The sequence below is a fragment of the Cotesia glomerata genome, unplaced genomic scaffold, assembly GCF_020080835.1.
Source record: "Cotesia glomerata isolate CgM1 unplaced genomic scaffold, MPM_Cglom_v2.3 scaffold_11, whole genome shotgun sequence".
Classification (NCBI taxonomy): Eukaryota; Metazoa; Arthropoda; class Insecta; order Hymenoptera; family Braconidae; genus Cotesia; species Cotesia glomerata.
Window position 1 is genome coordinate 234632 of NW_025401443.1, and position 18435 is coordinate 253066.

The 18435-nt window shown below is 32.4% G+C and overlaps 1 protein-coding gene across 1 annotated transcript; it reads right to left on the bottom strand.

Moving 5' to 3' along the window:
• Positions 1 to 200: 200 nt before the first annotated feature.
• On the bottom strand, positions 201 to 18393 carry LOC123273573. The gene is made up of 8 exons (XM_044741014.1): positions 18384 to 18393; positions 18228 to 18302; positions 17860 to 18164; positions 17368 to 17785; positions 986 to 1009; positions 657 to 733; positions 306 to 551; positions 201 to 227 (listed from the first exon to the last, which is right to left on the bottom strand). Exons 1-8 carry the CDS (start codon positions 18391 to 18393, stop codon positions 201 to 203), a joined length of 1182 nt encoding a protein of 393 aa, XP_044596949.1.
• Positions 18394 to 18435: the final 42 nt, after the last annotated feature.

The following is an 18435-nucleotide window of genomic DNA, read 5'->3' on the forward strand; positions in this document are numbered from 1 at the left end:
AACAACAGCAGTGGCAGCCAACCACGAAGGAGTCATCGAGGAAAACCGGAAAGAATTAATAACGACAAGGAAAATTACAGACATCAGAAGGGAACTCTACTTGGAAAAGGGGTCTCTAAAGAAAAAATGTAGACAGAGGAGACAAAATCTTTAAGAAAATTTTATATTTTTTTTTCCTCTCTCTCGGTTAATTTTTCTAATCAATTGTCACGAGAAAATGTAGCTAACTGAAAAAAAAAGAGAAGAAAAAATATAGAAATAGGTAGGACAACCCAAAAGATAACATGTGGGACCAAAATACGTACCATAGGAGCAGAAATGGACCGAGCCATGCTCACAGGGCTCTCTGACAGGACCTCAATGTCAGCGATGTTGGACAATCTCATAGGCTCGAGCTCAGGCGAAGGCATCTGGAGGATGGCCTTAGCCAACTTCAGCTCAGGTGGCAGGAAACCACAACTCTCCTCGATCACATGGATTGCATCTAGGGCCACCGCAGGTTGGTCAGTAGTGACCACGAGTGCGACCATAACGGCCAGACGCAACATGTCCTAGAATTTTTTAGCTCTCAAAAAAAAAAAAAAAAAAAAAAAACTTTTGGAAAATCCCTTCGCCCTACCCATATTTTTTTTTCTCCCTCTCTCTCGAATTATTACCTCTGGGCTGCAATCGACTGCTACCCACTGGAAGAAGGTCGTAAACCCGTGGTGACCATGGTGGTAAACATGGCGACCTGGAAACGCAAAATTATAATTAGTTAAATGAAAAAATATATATATTAAATAATAAAGCTTCAGTAAGATTGAATAAGAATATTAAGTCATACAGTGAAACTAGTGAATACAAAAAAAAAAAAAAAAAAACTAAGTCCGAGCACTCAGCAAGAAAAAGTTCATTTTTTGAAATAACTCCAAAAATTATTACCGGACATTAAGTTTTATGAACACCGAAAAGCTTCCATTCTCAAACGCGGATCAATTGAAACCAAGATAATTTTTTCTATAAATAACTCGAAATTTTTTCTTATCTGATGAAATTTTTAATAACACCAAAAAAAAAAAAATTTTTTTTTACTCGATCTTTTTTAATACGAACATACTAAAACGGGGAAACGCGTGTTTTACTACAGCAAAATTTTACCAGACAATTTTTTTTCCTTGTAAGGGAAATAAATGGGTAAAATTTTTATAAGTATTTCAGTAGAATTAATGTTATTAAGATAAGTTGCCATAGTCATGTCTAATTGAAGAAACTGATGATCAAAAAAAAAAAAAAAAAATATCCAAAAATAATATTCTCAATTTTATTACAATTTTTCTTGTCTTACCTTTCTTTATAATGTTTGTAAACTTTTGTCACTTATCACTACCACAAAACTTGGGTACACTTGTACAGAATTTTATTCGTTGGAACAACTCCGTTCAGTAGCTGCGTGTCGACTAATTATAATGAGATGAAATGTAACGAGATAGGATCGTATTAACATTCCGGAGCGAGAGATAAGCACGTGAAGAGTGAACAAAATTGAAGAATAAAAACATTGGAAAAATTAACACGGGGAATCAAGTAAAATAATTGCGAAAATAAGTACACAAGAATAATATTCCTTATTAGAATCTTTATCAAAAACGGCGAAATTATAAGTGAAAGAAATAATGAGGAACTAACTCATAATATCCCAAATAAAGAACTTTGATAAGACCCACTCGTAAAAATTCTCGATACATTGTAATAATTAATTTTATTATTAAAATATAATAAATAACGGCATAATATAAAACAAAAAAAAATTGTTACAAGTAAGACTTTCAAACGAATGCGCGACACCGGCTGCGCACCAGTTCGGGACAGATACATATAGATATACACACACGTACTGTTGTATCTCTTAAAGCGTTGCAAGACATACGATATATATATATATATATATATATATATATATATATATATATGCATATGCATATATATATATATATATATATATATATATACTTACCTCAAGAGAACTTGTAAGTCCTTTAAATCCCGTATTCACAATTCACAATTTTCACGCCTAACTCGGTCGAGATTTAAAAAACACATTAATTAACAATAAAGAACTCTTTTGTCTCTTTTGAAAAAAGGCAATTTGGAGGCGATTCTAAGAAATTTTTTTTTTCTCTTTCAAATCCTTTTTATTTATTTAATAAAAAAAAAAAAAAAAAAGAAGAAAAAATAATAATAGTTGAACAAATCAAAAAATAAGAAGGGAATAATATAATAAATAGTAGCAATAAGGCGCCATCAATCTCGAAGAAGATCATGGAGTTCATGGATGCTGAAAAAAAAAAAAACCTTTTCTTTCACAATTCCTTTTCTCAAAGTTACAAGAAGGAAGAAGTAGAGAACCATAAAAACTTACCGATTAGAAGCTTGGGACGAGCCAAGAAGGTCACGAGCAAGCTCTAGAAGAAACTGTTGAACCTGGCGATAGTCCGCCGGAGTAAGCTCCACTTTGGCAACAACGGAATTCCATAATGGCCGCAGAAATCGAGGAAGAAGCGGCCGGACCAAAGCCAAAATTTTACCAAGAAGCTCGAAGGCATCCGAATACAAGTCGGCGGGAAGTGAAGCAAGATCAATCAAATAAGTAATTAGTCTCAAGGTGACCTAAGAATGAAAAAAAAAATATATATAATAAAACGCAAGTAGAAACGAAATAATGATAAAATTTCTGCACACGAGTAAAAGAACTTACCGGGAGAGTCAAACACCGAACATACAAAATAAACCGCATCGTGGGAATAAATTGAACTTTGACCCATCCGTCATCATCTTCGAAATCCGCAACGAAGCGACGTGACGCTAAAAAGACACGAAAAGAGTAACGAAATTTTCACCCTTTTTGTTGTTCTTAATGAACTCGTGTCTAGAATATATTAGACTCACCCATTATGCGAAAACAGTCCGCAGAAATTCAAAAAGTATATGGTCACTAAATCGCGACACAAATAAGCATAAAGTGAATTTTTTCTTTTTATATCGACTTTTATCACTTAAACACACCCATGGAAAATAAATCTCGTATCACTTAATGAACTTAACTACACTTCATAAAATATAGTTCAATGAATATTCATTTTTTTATATCGACATTCACCATTGTAAAATTATAATAATTTTTTTAAGATGTAAATGACAATTGTAATATTTTTCTTGACTAAAATGAGTATGCGTTTACGACGGTAAATGGGCGATAAATGATAAATCTCGGCAATTAAACGGAACGTAGATGCAGTAAGTAGATTTTAATTAATTATAAATTAAGCAAAGAAGCGTCTTCTCAGAGACATAATCAAATACAGAAAGGAGAAGTTTTTCAGAAATTTTAATTATAACAATAAATTAATTCATTAAATATAAGAAAAATGAAAAGATAATGAAAAACGACTCTAAGTTGCAGGAGACTTATTTGAATAAATAAAGCATGCGCATTAGCCACTTGACAAGGCATAGACATACATCCACACGCCAGCCACCACGACAAAAAAAAAGGGATCGAATTTCCCTTTATTTTTTCTATTTCAGTATCGCAAATACTATTCTTCTCTCTTCAAAAAGAATTTTTGTGTTGAAGAACTAACACAAGTACACAAGTTCTAACACTGTACGAAAAATAAAGTATGAAACTCCACCAAGAGAGCAACCCCTTTCTCAGGCCTCGAGCTGTCCTCAATTAGCATTCTCAGAATGCTACACATTCTTAAAATTTCCTGAAAATAATAAACAAATTTTAGGAAGGATTCAGAATTAGCTATGATAATTCGTTTAAATTAAAACAAAAAATATATAATCTTATAATAACTTACCCCGTCAGTCCTATTGGAGACTTGTAGGCATCGAGGGAAATGAGAGGTCGAGATATAATTGGACATGTTGAATGGAAAAAAATTTTTTTTCTCCCCTTTTCTTTGAAGATTTCTTTAATTATTAAACTGTCACTGCTAGAGATGTGATCAGTCGGAGCGGAATAAGTATTCTAATTAAGTAGACGCAAGTGGGACCACCGGGTCCAGCATAGATAACGTACTTAGAAAAGCACTGTCAGCACGTCTGGAGAAGCGATACAGATGAGAAAAGAATAACTCTATCCTTGTGTTCTCATATTTCATGGGGAATAAATCTACGGTAGGATATGTACTCAGTCGTTGAAAAAATGATTAAGATTTAAGAATAATTATATTTAGATAACAATAATGATTGGTAGATTAAAAAAAAAAAAAAAATCATAATTAATAATTATAAGGGTAATTAGATAAGTAATTCGAAATTGTCGTTTCATGCCTAATGGTATTATTCATCAAAGAAAAGTAGAGAAAATCCTGTCGATCCAGAGGAAAATATACAATTTCCTTTGTAAATTGATGCCATAAAAATTTTCCAGAATGAGTATAACAATAAAAAGATTGTTACCAGTGATGCTGCTGATCGTCCAGACAACACAGGCATTAATAGGATATGATTGCGGAGGAATTTCAATGAACGTGACAACGATGTCAGCAGTTACAGTAGGAGAGTGCAACATTCCCCTCAAGAACCCGAGAGAAGAAGCTGTAACTCTACAATTGCTGCAGCTAGCGGAATTCAGAAATACTGAAGTGCGGGAGTGTAGAGTAACGAACGGAAGACAAGAATATAGTCGGACTACTGAAAGTTTTCCCTTTTCGTTCCTGGGTACTTTACACGTCCCCACCACATAAATCCCCACTCTTACAAGTAACCGACGCACGCACTATTGGATAAATACGCGACAAAAAAAATAGTCCCGAAACAGACTTGTTGTCAAAGAAAGGAGGGGGGACGGGACACAAAGCCCGGTGACATACGTTTTTCGATTCTGAAAAAACGGAAGAACGTTTTATTCAATGATTTTTTTAAAATTAAATGTTATATAATTAACAGGTCTTCCAAAATCAAGAACGCCTTTTTTTAACTTCCCGCTAAAAATCTCAGATTTTCAAAAATCGGGAAGTTATTGTTTTCACCCCGTTTTGCAAAAATCGAGTTTTCATCAGATCTCGACGTTTGAAGGTCACAGGAAGCTTCCCTGACTATCCCCGCGAGGTTGTCACTATGTCTGTATGTGTGTGTGTGTGTGTGTGTGTGTGTGTGTGTGTGTGTGTGTGTGTGTGTGTGTGTGTGTAAGTATGTGAATCACTTATAACTTTTGAACGGTTGAACCGATTTCATCGCGGTTGGTGCCATTCGAAAGGGCTTCGCCAAACTTAGATTTCCTGAGAATTTGAACCGATTCGGACCGATAGATTTTGAGAAATTTTGAAAAATCTCAAAAAAAATTAGAAAAAAATCATTTTTGAAAGTGGTTTTTTTGGAATATCTTTTAAACGGCTCGATTGATCAATTTCAAAAACTAATCAGCTCTTAACGTCAAGAAACCACGCCGATCGGCGCTAATCCGGTCAAAATCGGTTGATTCGTTCGAGAGATAGCGTGAACGAAATAAAACCGAAAAAACTGTTTTTTTCACATACCTTCGTCATTTCTTCTCGGATCGTTTTTGATGATATAGAATAATTTTAGAGGTTAAAAAACCGCGTCGATTGCCGCCGAAAACGTGGAAATCGGTTGATTAGTTCGAGAGATATCCTCGACGAAATATTTGGAAATAAGGATTTTTTCAACATAACTTCGACATTTTTTGGAATAACTTTCAAACAGCTCTACCGATCGATTCCAAAAACTAATCAGCTCTTAACATCATAAAACCACGTCGATTGCCACCAAGCTGGTCAAAATCGGTTGATTCGTTCGAGAGATATCGTGAACGAAAGAAAACCGAAAAAAGTGTTTTTCAGAGTTACTCGAAATTTCTAGTTTGACCAATTGAAACTTAGAAATTATTTATAAGGCTTAAAAACTACGTAGAATGCCGCCAACCGCGTAAAAATCGGTTCATTCATTCAAAAGTTGTTGCGGTATGAACATTGAAAAAGGAGTGTTTCATGAAACTTCTATCCGACTTTTGAGCTCAAAGAGCTCAAAAGCATAGAAAAGGTATCTTTTTGAGCTCGGAGAGCTTAAAACAACACACAGATTGTACTTTTGAGCTCGAAGAGCTCAAAAAAGCGGCCAGGTATTAACGGAATTAGCGGGAAGTTGCAGGGATGGCCTTTAGGGTCAACCGTTTTCCTAATTTTTTTTTAAATTAACTAAAGAACGTACTGCATAATATAATAATTATTGTGCAAAAAAAAAATGAAAAAAATCTTGCGTCAATTATCATTGCAAAATATAATCAAAAAAATTAGACTTGGAAAATCGGACTCCCGGTTACACACAAAAAATTGAAGTAAAAACGGAACACCGTTTTTATTTGATTATTATTGCAAAGAATAAACAAAGAAATTAAATTTGAAAAAACGGAACACCGTTTTTATTTGTGATGACTTGCAAAGAATAAGGAAAGAAATTGAACTTCGAAAAACGGGCTCCCGGTTTTTAAGAAAATAAACATTAAGTAAAAACGGGACAAGTAAAAAATGAAAAAAATCTTGCGTCAATTATCATTGCAAAATATAATCAAAAAAATTAGACTTGGAAAAACGGACTCCCGGTTACACACAAAAAATTGAAGTAAAAACGGAACACCGTTTTTATTTGATTATTATTGCAAAGAATAAGCAAAGAAATTAAACTTGAAAAGACGGGCTCCTGGTTTTTTTTTAATAAATTTAAGTAAAAACGGGACACCGTTTTTATTTGTGATTATTATCGTACATAATAAGCAAAGAAATTTAAGTTCGAAAAATGGAACACCGTTTTTATTTGTGAATATTGCAAATAAGCAAAGAAATTTCACCTCGAACAACGGGCTCCAGGGTTTTCACAAAAAAATTCAAGGAAAAACGGTAAGACGTTTTCATTAGTAATTATTAGTGCAAAGAATAAGCAGACATTAGATTTGAAAAAACGGACTCCCGTTTTTTTACAAAAAAAATTTCAGTAAAAACGGAACAACGTTTTTATTGGTAATTATTGCAAAGCAATCGAGTGAGACTTGAAAAAGCGGACTCCCGGTTTTTCACAAAAGAATTTAAGTAACAACGAAACGACGCTTTATCAGTAATTATTGCAAAGTGAGCAATCGAGTGAGACTTGGAAAAACGGACTCCCGTTTTTTCACAATGGAATTTAAGTAAAAACAGAACAACGTTTTTATTAGTGATTATTATTGCAAAAAAAAAATTAGCAACAAAAAATGTCAAGGGACGCTTCCTTTTTTAATAGTCATATACTCAGGATAAAAAACAAGTATCTGTTTTCATGGCTTTTATCATATTTCAAGAAGTGAAAGTCTGAAATAGCTATAAGTAAGCGAATGCTTCCGTTTTTATTTCTTAGACACCGGTAAATATAGTTCTTTTACTTTTTGAGAATTTCAAAGAATTTAGAAAAAAGATCAAATTTTTACATAACGAAAAGCAGAAAGATTCAAAATTTCAAGCATCAAGAAATATTTGGTTTTTCCTGATAGCAAAAAAAAACTTCCAAGTTTGAAGTGTATAACTTTTTTTTTTCAGAAATACATATAAAAAACTTTTAATTTTCAATCGATTAATTTTTGACAGTCGTGGATATTCTAGAATAAATAAATTTTTTATTTTTAATTTTTTATTCGCTTTTCCGTAAAAGAATTTTGAGATTTGCGTTTTGTTGGATATATGTATAGAAAACAAAAAGTGAATATCTGTGAAATCGAGCGGGGTTGGGTTTAAAGGTGTCCCATCCACCACGGATTGGCTTTATGTATTTAGTTTATGTTAACTTCATTTTATTGAGAAAATGAAGTACTGTTTTTAAAATTTATTTAGTTGTCTTACTTATTTTAAGCCTGGTATTAGAAGTATAGTTTTGAAATAATTTATTGTTCTAATTTCATTTTATTAGTAACATTTATATCATTGAATAGATTAATGTTTATTTACATGGATAATAAAAAAATCACATAATTTTCAAATTCAAAAGACGATTATTCATTCATCGATTAAAATTATCGATTATTATTGATTGTCATTATTCGTTTGTACAATTTTAAATTCGAATGATTTGTTTATCCCGCCTTTTTTTTACATTGAAGATAGCTAACCTACTTGAATAACCATGGAGCTTATGTGCGGCTGTTCTCGGAAGCTTTGCTTTGTAACCTCATAGCATACATTGTATATTTTTAAACGTATAGTTTGGCATCAATGTTTAATTTCCCTCTTCAGCATTTCGATCGCAATCTTAATTCATTGTATACCTTGATCTTGTGACAGGGAATTTGAATTCCCGCGGGACTTAATTTTTTGATTATCGTGTCGCGGTGAGTAGGAGCTACTCTTTACCTTTGGAGCGCGATGAAGTAGTTGTACGACTCGTCACCGGGTCGTATGTATCGCTGAGTCCCCACCGCTGTCCCCGGAAAATGAAGCGCGGGAGCAAAGATAGGAAGGTTGGAGAGCACGAGGAGAGGTTATAAAAACGCCGGGTGTTGTGTCAAGACTCTCTTTTTCTTCCGGTGAAATTTTGCGAGTACGTTGGGTAACTGTGTTCCAGCGTGGGATATTTTTCTGAGACAAGTAAGTAGTTGATTTCTTAAGGCTTCACGAATGGAACGAAGCGATTAAATTTTATTGTCTGGTATTTTTGTTAAAAATTACTTGTCGTTAGGCCATTTGGCTGACGATCTTCGTCTTATTCAAAATATTTATTTACTGGAATTTCTAGGATAAATTGATCGAGGATAAGATTGGGAGCTGGGTGTAATTTGGTGACACGAGTTTCTGGAGCTTTGGAAGTCAGCAGGCACAGTGGAGCTGATCCTGTCATTTTCTTTCTACTGGGAAAAGAATTCATCGCTGGAGTACCGGTTTCAGTTGTCAGGTATTTTGGGTTATTTTAGGCCAAATTAATTAATAATTTAATTAAGAGGCCAAAATAATTAAATTTAATTTCTCGAGCGGTCATCTTTTATTAGCGAATTCGTACTTTAGTTTCTATTGTTAAGGTCAAGTAGATAGTTTTGTCGCTGGACTTTTATATTTGATGGACAAATTGTTAATTTATTGGTAAAGAATTTATTAGTAATTTATTATAGGCCTGTTGGCTATGATAAATTAATTTTAGTTAAGAATTTTCGAGACAGAATTTAATTAAGAAATATCGCCTAGAATTTATTTAAGGAGAATTAAGAATTGAAATTAAGTTAGTGAAGGTCATTCTATAATGCTCTACGGTTGTAATTTTGTTGAGAGGTTTTAGAATTTCAGAGTTGGATTTAAGAAATTGTGTTAAATTAGATTTAGGCCGGTGGGCTAAATTTAATTAATTTAGTTAATTTAACGAATGTATTTATTGAGAAATTTAGTGAATTTAGAAAATGATTACCGAACTTGTTAAGAAAATTATGTAGTGAACTTTGTTAAAGATTATTTAGTGGAGATCAAGAAATGAAATAAATCAGTGGGTTTAGTAGAATAAATTGATTGATAACTTTAGTAGAAAATTTGGTTAAGTAAGTTGGAAATGAATTTAGTTAAGAAGATGTATTAATGAATTTAATGAATTAAAATCGAAGGTCGGAATTTTGTGTTAAGTAATTATTACGCGTAATTTTGGTAATTTTGGAAAATGCGAAGTTTTGAGAAGTTTTTATTGGGTAAAATATGTTGTTTGTTATTCCGTCGGTTGGACGAGGGTTCAAGAAATTAAGAATCTAGATGCGTAATGGTCTATGATTGAATTAAGAAATTGAAGATAGATGCGTAATGGTCTATGTTGAGTTAAGAAATTGAAGATAGATGCGTAATGGTCTAAAAGTGAATTAGAAAATTAAGAAGATAGATGCGTAATGGTCTATGTTGAGTTAAGAAATTAAGAAGATAGATGCGTAATGATGTTTAAAAGAATTTAATGATATTTAGTTGTAACTTTTGGCAAGTGCCTGCGTAGGTGAGAGGTTCTCAAATTTAGTGATTGATAGGTTAATTTTAAGGGCAATATTTTAAGAAATTTTGTTAGAATTAAATTGTTTATATTAAATAAATAATTGAATTGTTAATTGTTAATAATTGTTTCTCAGCATTACTTTTACAGCCTTTCTCAATTTTTCACGACCCGATCTTTTCTTCTCATGCTCCCCGGTTTCTGGGACACCGAGTATAAAATCCCAGTGGCGCCCTTTTCAAAGAGGAAAGGGGTGACCAATTGGATAGGGCTAACCACCCCGTTACAATCTATTCAATCAGAATTTACTTTTGCCTGTATCGAATTTTATTCTTCATCTACTTTTTTTTAATCTCATAATTCCATTATTCAAGTCAACGTGATTATTTTGTTATCAACAGTCATTACTTTGATTTCTTTGTACTTTAACTTAGATTGTTCTTTACTTTAACGTTTTTTATTGGTTTCGGCTATGGCGGATTTATTTTGGGTTTCTCAAGTTTTCTAATTTCATCGATTTTTTTAAGTTAATTGATGCTTATGAAATGTCTACAAATCACCGACTGAGAATTTGGGCGTCGAGAACAACGAAACAATATTGTTCCCAACGTATTAGAAAGAATATATTTGGTGATAAATTTTTCTATTATGAGTTTTATATTGATTGTGTCTGTGGTCCAAAACGTGGGGAGGACAGACTTCCGTAAGTAATTATTTTTAAAACAAATGTTGTCTTCAATATATATATTATTATAGTGAACAGACATTAATCCTATAAAATATTTATATGCTAACAGAGACCATTGCAGTTTGAAACTTGTATGTCGGCTGAACATCGAAGAAAAAAAATATGAGGTAAAATTCTGGGAATCAACTCATAATCATGAGCCTAATGTAAGTTCATACTAAGTCTTTCTTTAAATTATGTTGTTATATAGTGTTGTTAATTTTATTTTTTTTTGTTTACAGCCAAAAAAAGCGAAAATGGAATCCTGGGTTGATAAAATGAAAAAGAAAGTTGCCAGTATTAAAAAATGTCATCCATGCGACAATTTACAAGAAAGCGACGAGAAATTAAGGAATCGAGTCGCACTTAAAAAAATATCTACCAAGATTGAAAAAAATATCTCTCTGTCTCATGTGGACCAACAAAATTTAAAACTGACTTATTTATTTGACATCTTGGACACTTTTCATAATTTTGATGAAGAATTTGAAGAATCTATTGTTTCTGTCCCAGCTTCTGGTGTTTCGATTGAAAAAAACCCTCATTTTGAAGTCCGTGCTGACCCGCAAGAACTGGTTCAAGATCCTGGAGACTCTGCTAAGAGTACCATCAACAATACTCTCCCTGTCCCAGCTACTGGTGTCCAAGATCTGGTTCAAGATCCTGGAGACTCTGCTGAGAGTACCATTAACAATACTCTCCCTGTCCCAGCTACTGGTGTCCCAGCTACTGGTGTCCAAGATCTGGTTCAAGATCCTGGAGACTCTACTGGTCAAGATACTAGAGAAAATATCAGGAGAAAATATCAGGAAATTTTTAAATCTTATTTTAAAAAAGGCTGCTCTTAGTATTATTGATGGTGGTGGTGAAATTGCTTCAAATGATGCATTGAAGAAGAAATCAGATGCAGTTGTCTACGGCTGTACAAAAATTAGGATTAGTGAATTAAGTTGTTATTTCGAGCCAAAAATATGGAGTGATTTTTTGAAAAGTCTTGCACAAAAAGAATCGTTGAAGCCCAATTACTCCTGCAGTTTCTGTAGAGGCAAGATAAATATTTATTTTAAATCTGTATATTGTTCGCAATGTTGGTTGCCATGTCATTTTAGCTGCGCTAAAATTACTTCACCACCACCTGAAGAATGGAAGTGTCCAAGATGCTCTAAATAATTTTTTGAAGAAATAAATAAATAAAACTCAATAAAAAAATAAAAAATTGGTTTTTTTCTTTTATTATGATCGGTAATTAATATAATTATGAATATATTGTTTAATATAATTATGAACTTTTATTAATTTCAGATTACATGTTAAGATTTCATTGAAATACAATTTTGTAAGCACGGTGAGTGAAATAACAACTAGTTTGATAATTCCTTCGTAGAATAATAATAATATTGGTTTCATTATATCTTGTTATACATTTGGTGTTTCGGGAAGAAATGTAATTGATACACAAAAATTTAAAAATATAGAGGCCTGACGTCCACTCTCTGATTAATTACCAGTTGATTCAACAAAAAAATTTATAGTTAAGTATTTCATCTCATTATCATATTTTAAAAACAATAATAGAGATAAAAAATTATCTCATAATGTGCACTGAAATTTGCATTATTATATTTTATCGGTGACCACCTTTTCATTACTGAGATCGGTTCACTTTTAATGATGTAAGCTTGGACATAGTTTTCCTAGTTTTACACTGTTAAATCAATAATCCTATGTCAATCACCATAAATGCATCTATTGGAATTAATCTATGTATACGTAAACACACACACACACACATATCTCTATATATAAGGTAAAGTACCCAGTAGTTGAACAGGTTTCAAAGTAAAACGTATTTGACCCTACTTTTAATATATAAATATGTAATTATTAGTTTAAATTAGTGATTTTCATGCAAATATAAACAATTTTTAATTGATTGAAGTGCAAAATAAGGTAAATAATGAAACATTTATAATTTGACAACGTTTTTAAGATAGACTATGAAAGGAGTAGTAGTTGAATAATCAATTCTGACAAGCCGCAGTAGTTGAACACTCTGGGAGTAGTAGTTGAACTAATAAAATATATGGCAATAGGTTCACCGAAAATTTTCAACGTTTCATTGAAATATTCAAAGATTTATAACATATTATTGAATAATACTATAAATATTTAATATGTTCATATAAAAATGAGAAATATTTGTATTTAATTTATTAATTACATTTTTTATGAATGACTCAGTAAATTTTCAATTATAGATCAAAAAAACTCAATTCAAAACGTTCAATAATTTTTAACTATAATAAATTTTAGTTATAAAACTTATTTAATTTGCAGTAATTAATACAAACCACAATGCTGATCACTAGTCTATAAGCTTCTTAGAGGTTCGAGGGCTGTTCAAATTATACGGTCCTAGCTTGTTCAAGTTCTGGGTACCGCTTTGAAAATTGGGAGGTATAGTCGAACGCTAAAATTTAATATAAAAATTATAGTTTATGTCTTTGCAAAAAATATGTATTATTTAGAAAAGACTGTTTCATTGGGTGGTACGATTTTTTTCACTTAAAATGATGATATACCGTTTTTTTTACTGATTGTTCGGTTTACGGTTTAGTACCTTTATCATGAAAAAAATAGCATCTATCGGTGATTCTCGACAAGTCAACTTTAAAGTTAACAAAAATGTAATTATTTTGATTTATAATTGAAAAAACTTACCAAAATCAATTACTGTATCATTGAATAATTATAACATGTGCATATAACTCATAACATATATATACAGATTTTGTATTACAGCAATTCTAAAAGTCTGTTTAACTACTGGTCCCATTTTTATAAGTGTTCAAGTACTGGGTATTTTACCTTATATAAGAAATTTCCGGTGATTCACTGATTCATCACGAGATCTTGGGAACCATAAAACTTAAAAACTTCAAATTTGGTAGGAATATTTTTTTGTTATGTTAAGTTTTAAGCTAAGAACGGATTTTATTAAATTTCAACAGTAGAAGAATTTTTTTTTCACATCTATTATAATTCATTTTTATAAGAAAGCCACGGGAATATTATCGTGGTGGCACATTGAAAATTACAAAGATTATTAACTATAATAATCACATTTGTGCAAGTCAGAACAATATTCCAATGAAATTTCAAATCTAGATCTAAAAATGAAATTCTATAAAGCGCCCAGCTAGTCATTTTTATAACTATAACTAGCTGATACCCGCCCGCTTCGCTGGGCATACAATAAAATTTTATGTTGTAACCTAGATGAAAAATATAAACAAAATGATTAATTTCAAAAAGATAATTAATATAAATTTTGAATTAGAGAAAAGTGATTGTTTATGATAACCGGTGTTAGCGAGTATTAAATATATGAGAAAAGTATTTTATTATTAATAATCAATCAATCAATGGGTCAGTTAGTCAGTAAATCTGTCATTAGACAGATTTCCGCATCACCCATGACGTACTGTGTAATGAGATGCGTTCCCATTATAATAATGTTATCCTAAACATTTAGTCTAGACCGGATAGGTCAAATGGTAGAGTAGCCGACATGTCACCGGAAGGTTCTGGGTTCGAATCCCTGTCCGAGCTATCTGAATTTTTTCTCGCATATTCTGTAAACTCTTATTAAGAAGGTCCTTCCTATTTCTTTCTCAATCTCTTCCTCCTCCGACTAACCTCTTACGTAAATGTTGGCACGATTCACGTAATAATTATCCGTAACTCCTATTCGTTTCCGCTTCATAGTATTATTTAATTTTAAAAATGTCAATAATTTTTTAATTTTAAAAAAAATGTTAATAATAAAATACTTTTCTCATATATTTAATACTCGCTAACACCGGTCATCACAAACAATCACTTTTCTCTAATTCAAAATTTATATTCATTATCTTTTGAAATTAACCATTTTGTTTATATTTTTCATCTAGGTTACACCATAAAAATTTATTGTATTCCTATCGAAGCGGGCGGGTATCAGCTAGTTATTAATAAATTCATAACAAATTAAGTGGTATTAAAAATATATTTATTATTACTCATTTTATTAGAAATTATCTTAAATCGACCGTTTTTATAATAATTTAACGATATCGTTGTAAAATTTTAGAGAAGACGCATCAGACACAATTTACCATTTTAATTTTAATCATTAAAATCAGTATAATCATTTAACAATATCAACTTGATAATATTTATGTTTAATTTATCTGTGTTATGATATAATCGAGTTCATCCTTCATGATTATTCCAATACATATAAGTTATTTCAGTTATTAATGTTTTACTTATTCTTTCTTAAAAACGTATGATTATGAATTCCTACTGTCCCAACAGTCAATCGATAAAATTTAAAATCAATCATTTTGACAGTTATTATAGCAACGGTAACCATGATAACGGTAAACCATGGTAACGGCAACCATGGTAACGGTAACCATGGCAACGGTAACCACGGCAACGGTAACCATAGCAACGGTAACCATGGCAACGATAACCATGACAATGGTAACCATGGCAACGGTTGATTAGCGTGGGTGGTTGTAGGGGGGTTGAGTTCGATAATTTACGGGTGCCACTGATGGTTTCTTAGATTAGAGGGTCAAAATGATATTTCGCTCCCAAAAAAAGAGAGAGATATAGGGAAGGGGAAAGATTATAGGGCACGGGAGGGGAGGAGAAGAATGAGAGGGAGGGAGGGAGGGCATATGTGATGGTAGACGAAAAATTCATTTTGGCTAGGAATTGCGTAAAATCCGTTCTTAGTGAGCGTCTACATCACGAATGGAGTAACTATGCTAAATTTCAAGTCAATCGGGCGAATAGTTTCAGAGATCTCGTGATGAGTGAGTGGTATTTCGCTTATATATATATAGATTATCTTAAATCTACCTTTTTTTATAATAATTTAACGATATTGTTGTGAAATTTTAGAGAAGATACATCAAACACAATTTACCATTTTAATTTTAATCATTAAAATCAGTATAATCATTTAACAATATCAACATTAATATTTATGTTATATTTATCTGTTTTATGATATAATGGAGTTCATCCTTCATGATCATTCCAATACATATTAGCTATTTCAGTTATTAATGATTTAGCTATTCTTTCTTAAAAAAAGTATGATTATGAATTCCTACTGTCCCAACAATCAATCGATAAAAATCGATGTATTTGCCTAACATTGTATAGAATAATACTGTTGAATAATAATTGTATAGAATATTAATATTTAGTAACTTTCTACTTTTATTCTAATCATTCCTCTGAATTTAATTTACAACCGAATTTGTTATTACAATTTATTTATTTTAACAGTTGTTATAGCAACGGTAACCATGGCAACGGTAACCATAGCAACGGTAACCATGGCAACGGTAACCATAGCAACGGTAACCATGGCAACGGTAACCATGGCAACGGTAACCATGGCAACGGTAACCATGGCAACGGTAACCATGGCAACGGTAACCATGGCAACGGTAATCATGGCAACGGTAACCATGGCAACGGTATCCATGGCAACAGTTGATTAGCGTGGGTGGTTGCGGGGGGAGGTGAGTTCTATAATTTATGGGTGCCACTGATGGTTTCTTAGATTAGAGGGTCAAAATGATATTTCGCTCCCAAAAAAAGAGAGAGATATAGGGAAGGGGAAAGATTATAGGGCACGGGAGGGGAGGAGAAGAATGAGAGGGAGGGGAGGGGAGGGCATATGTGATGGTAGACGAAAAATTCATTTTGGCTAGGAATTGCGTAAAATCCGTTCTTAGTGAGCGTCTACATCACGAATGGAGTAACTATGCTAAATTTCAAGTCAATCGGGCGAATAGTTTCGGAGATCTCGTGATGAGTGAGTGGTATTTCGCTTATATATATATAGATTATTACTGTCATGAATTGTGTACTGCGCTCACTCATCTTTGCTGCTCTTATAATGTAATTTGTCCATTAATATCTTCATTTAATGACCCTGTACAGCTGAAGGCTTCTGAAATTTTTCTACAGTTAAAAGAATCTCAGACAGTATTTGCCAGTACCTAAAGTACCGTTGCTCAGGACACGCCCAGTTTCTCCATTGTAGTTTGTAGAAAAATCAAAGGCTACAAATAATTAACATTATTAATATTGAAAAATTCTATGAAAATTACTTTTTATTATACTACGTTTCGATTTAATGCCTTACCCGTTTGATTTTTCTACTTTACTCAAATATTTATAAACGTATCTTGAGAAATTATTTCTAAATTGGGCATCATCTATAACAATAACCATTATTGATTAGTCAAAAGAGATTAGTCATAATATGATTTATTTTTAAAGATTATATATTATAACTTACTTCGATTAAGTCGATGATACTTTGATGCGATAAATCTGCCAATATCTCCCATCACGAGGGTGATTCTGAATCAGTAGGCTGGCGAGATATCTCGATGAAAGACATCGAAATAATCGGGCTACTCCTTTCTTAGGACCATTCTTGGGATAACAGTTGTTATTATCAACACTGTGAGAGTTGAACATAAAGAAATGTTTGTGATTTTTAGAGGAGATTTTAAATGAGACAGTTTTTCCGTGACCAATAAATAAGAACCCATATCGGTCAGGTTGCTCTTTACAAATCTCTACACAATAATCAATAGCAGCAGTCAGAGAAGTAATAAGACCCGATGAAAAAAAGTGTCCTCCACCACATTGATCGATATCAATTGTTACTTCTTGATGATTAACATGGAATATCTTCAGCAGCTCTTCAGGTTGTAGAAATGCCTCCTTTACTTGATTCTCTTTTTTGCTGTCTACATAATATTGATCTCCATCTCTCACAATATTGTCTAAGAATGTCCTTGAAATTTCTCCGTTATTTAAGATCAATGCAGCTATACTGTACGCCGCAATGGCCGTACATTGAGCATTTCGGCGATCTTCATGAAATCGTGGATCACCTTGATGCAAATTTGCCGATTGGTGCAAATAGACCCCTTCTAAGTTAGTCCGTATCTCACAAAGCGGTTTCATGGTTGAAGAAAGCTCCTTCTGAGAATAAGTAGTAAAAATTTTAAATTCATTTTCAAATTACTGTACAAAGTTATATAATTAATATTACTTACAGAAGTCGAAGATTTCCTTGGTGGCTCCTTCTTTTTGGAACACGTCTTTGTTGGGACACGTGCTTGTTTAAGATCTCTCGCAAATGCCGATATTGATCGACTGATTGTGGAAGTCTGGGGTTCTTGAGGTGTTATTGGTTGCAACTTTAATAAAACAATTTCCTCCATCATTGTTCTTCGAATTTTTGGCATGTCAGCAGCAGTAAATGTAAACGGTGCATTTTTACATATATAATGAGCAAATTTACACACAAAAACACCACAATCCGTTAAGTTGTTTTGTTGAGGCAAGTTCTGAATACAAAAGTAACCCAGTTAAATTTGAACAATATTTTCACACTAATGATATCAATAAATTTAAAACATACCGTTTCCTGAATGTCTTTCCAATTTGAATCGCTCCAATGACGTGATTTTTTGATTAAATGTTCTTGGTGAAGATACTGGAAAATTGTTTAAAACCCAAAATAATTTAATTTTAAGAAGATTACATTGGTTTATTTTATAAATCTCTGTACTCTTACCGTGATACATGATTTATTGACATAATTCAGACTGTCGTAATAAGATATTTTC

Excerpts from the sequence above, each read along its gene's own strand:
- LOC123273573 (XM_044741014.1), bottom strand. Across the intron at positions 18,165-18,227 it reads GGAAAGACATTCAGGAAACG|TTTGTATTCAGAACTTGCCT; the intron begins GTATGTTTTAAA and ends AACTGGGTTACT. Across the intron at positions 17,786-17,859 it reads CAAGGAAATCTTCGACTTCT|AAGGAGCTTTCTTCAACCAT; the intron begins GTAAGTAATATT and ends ACTTATTCTCAG.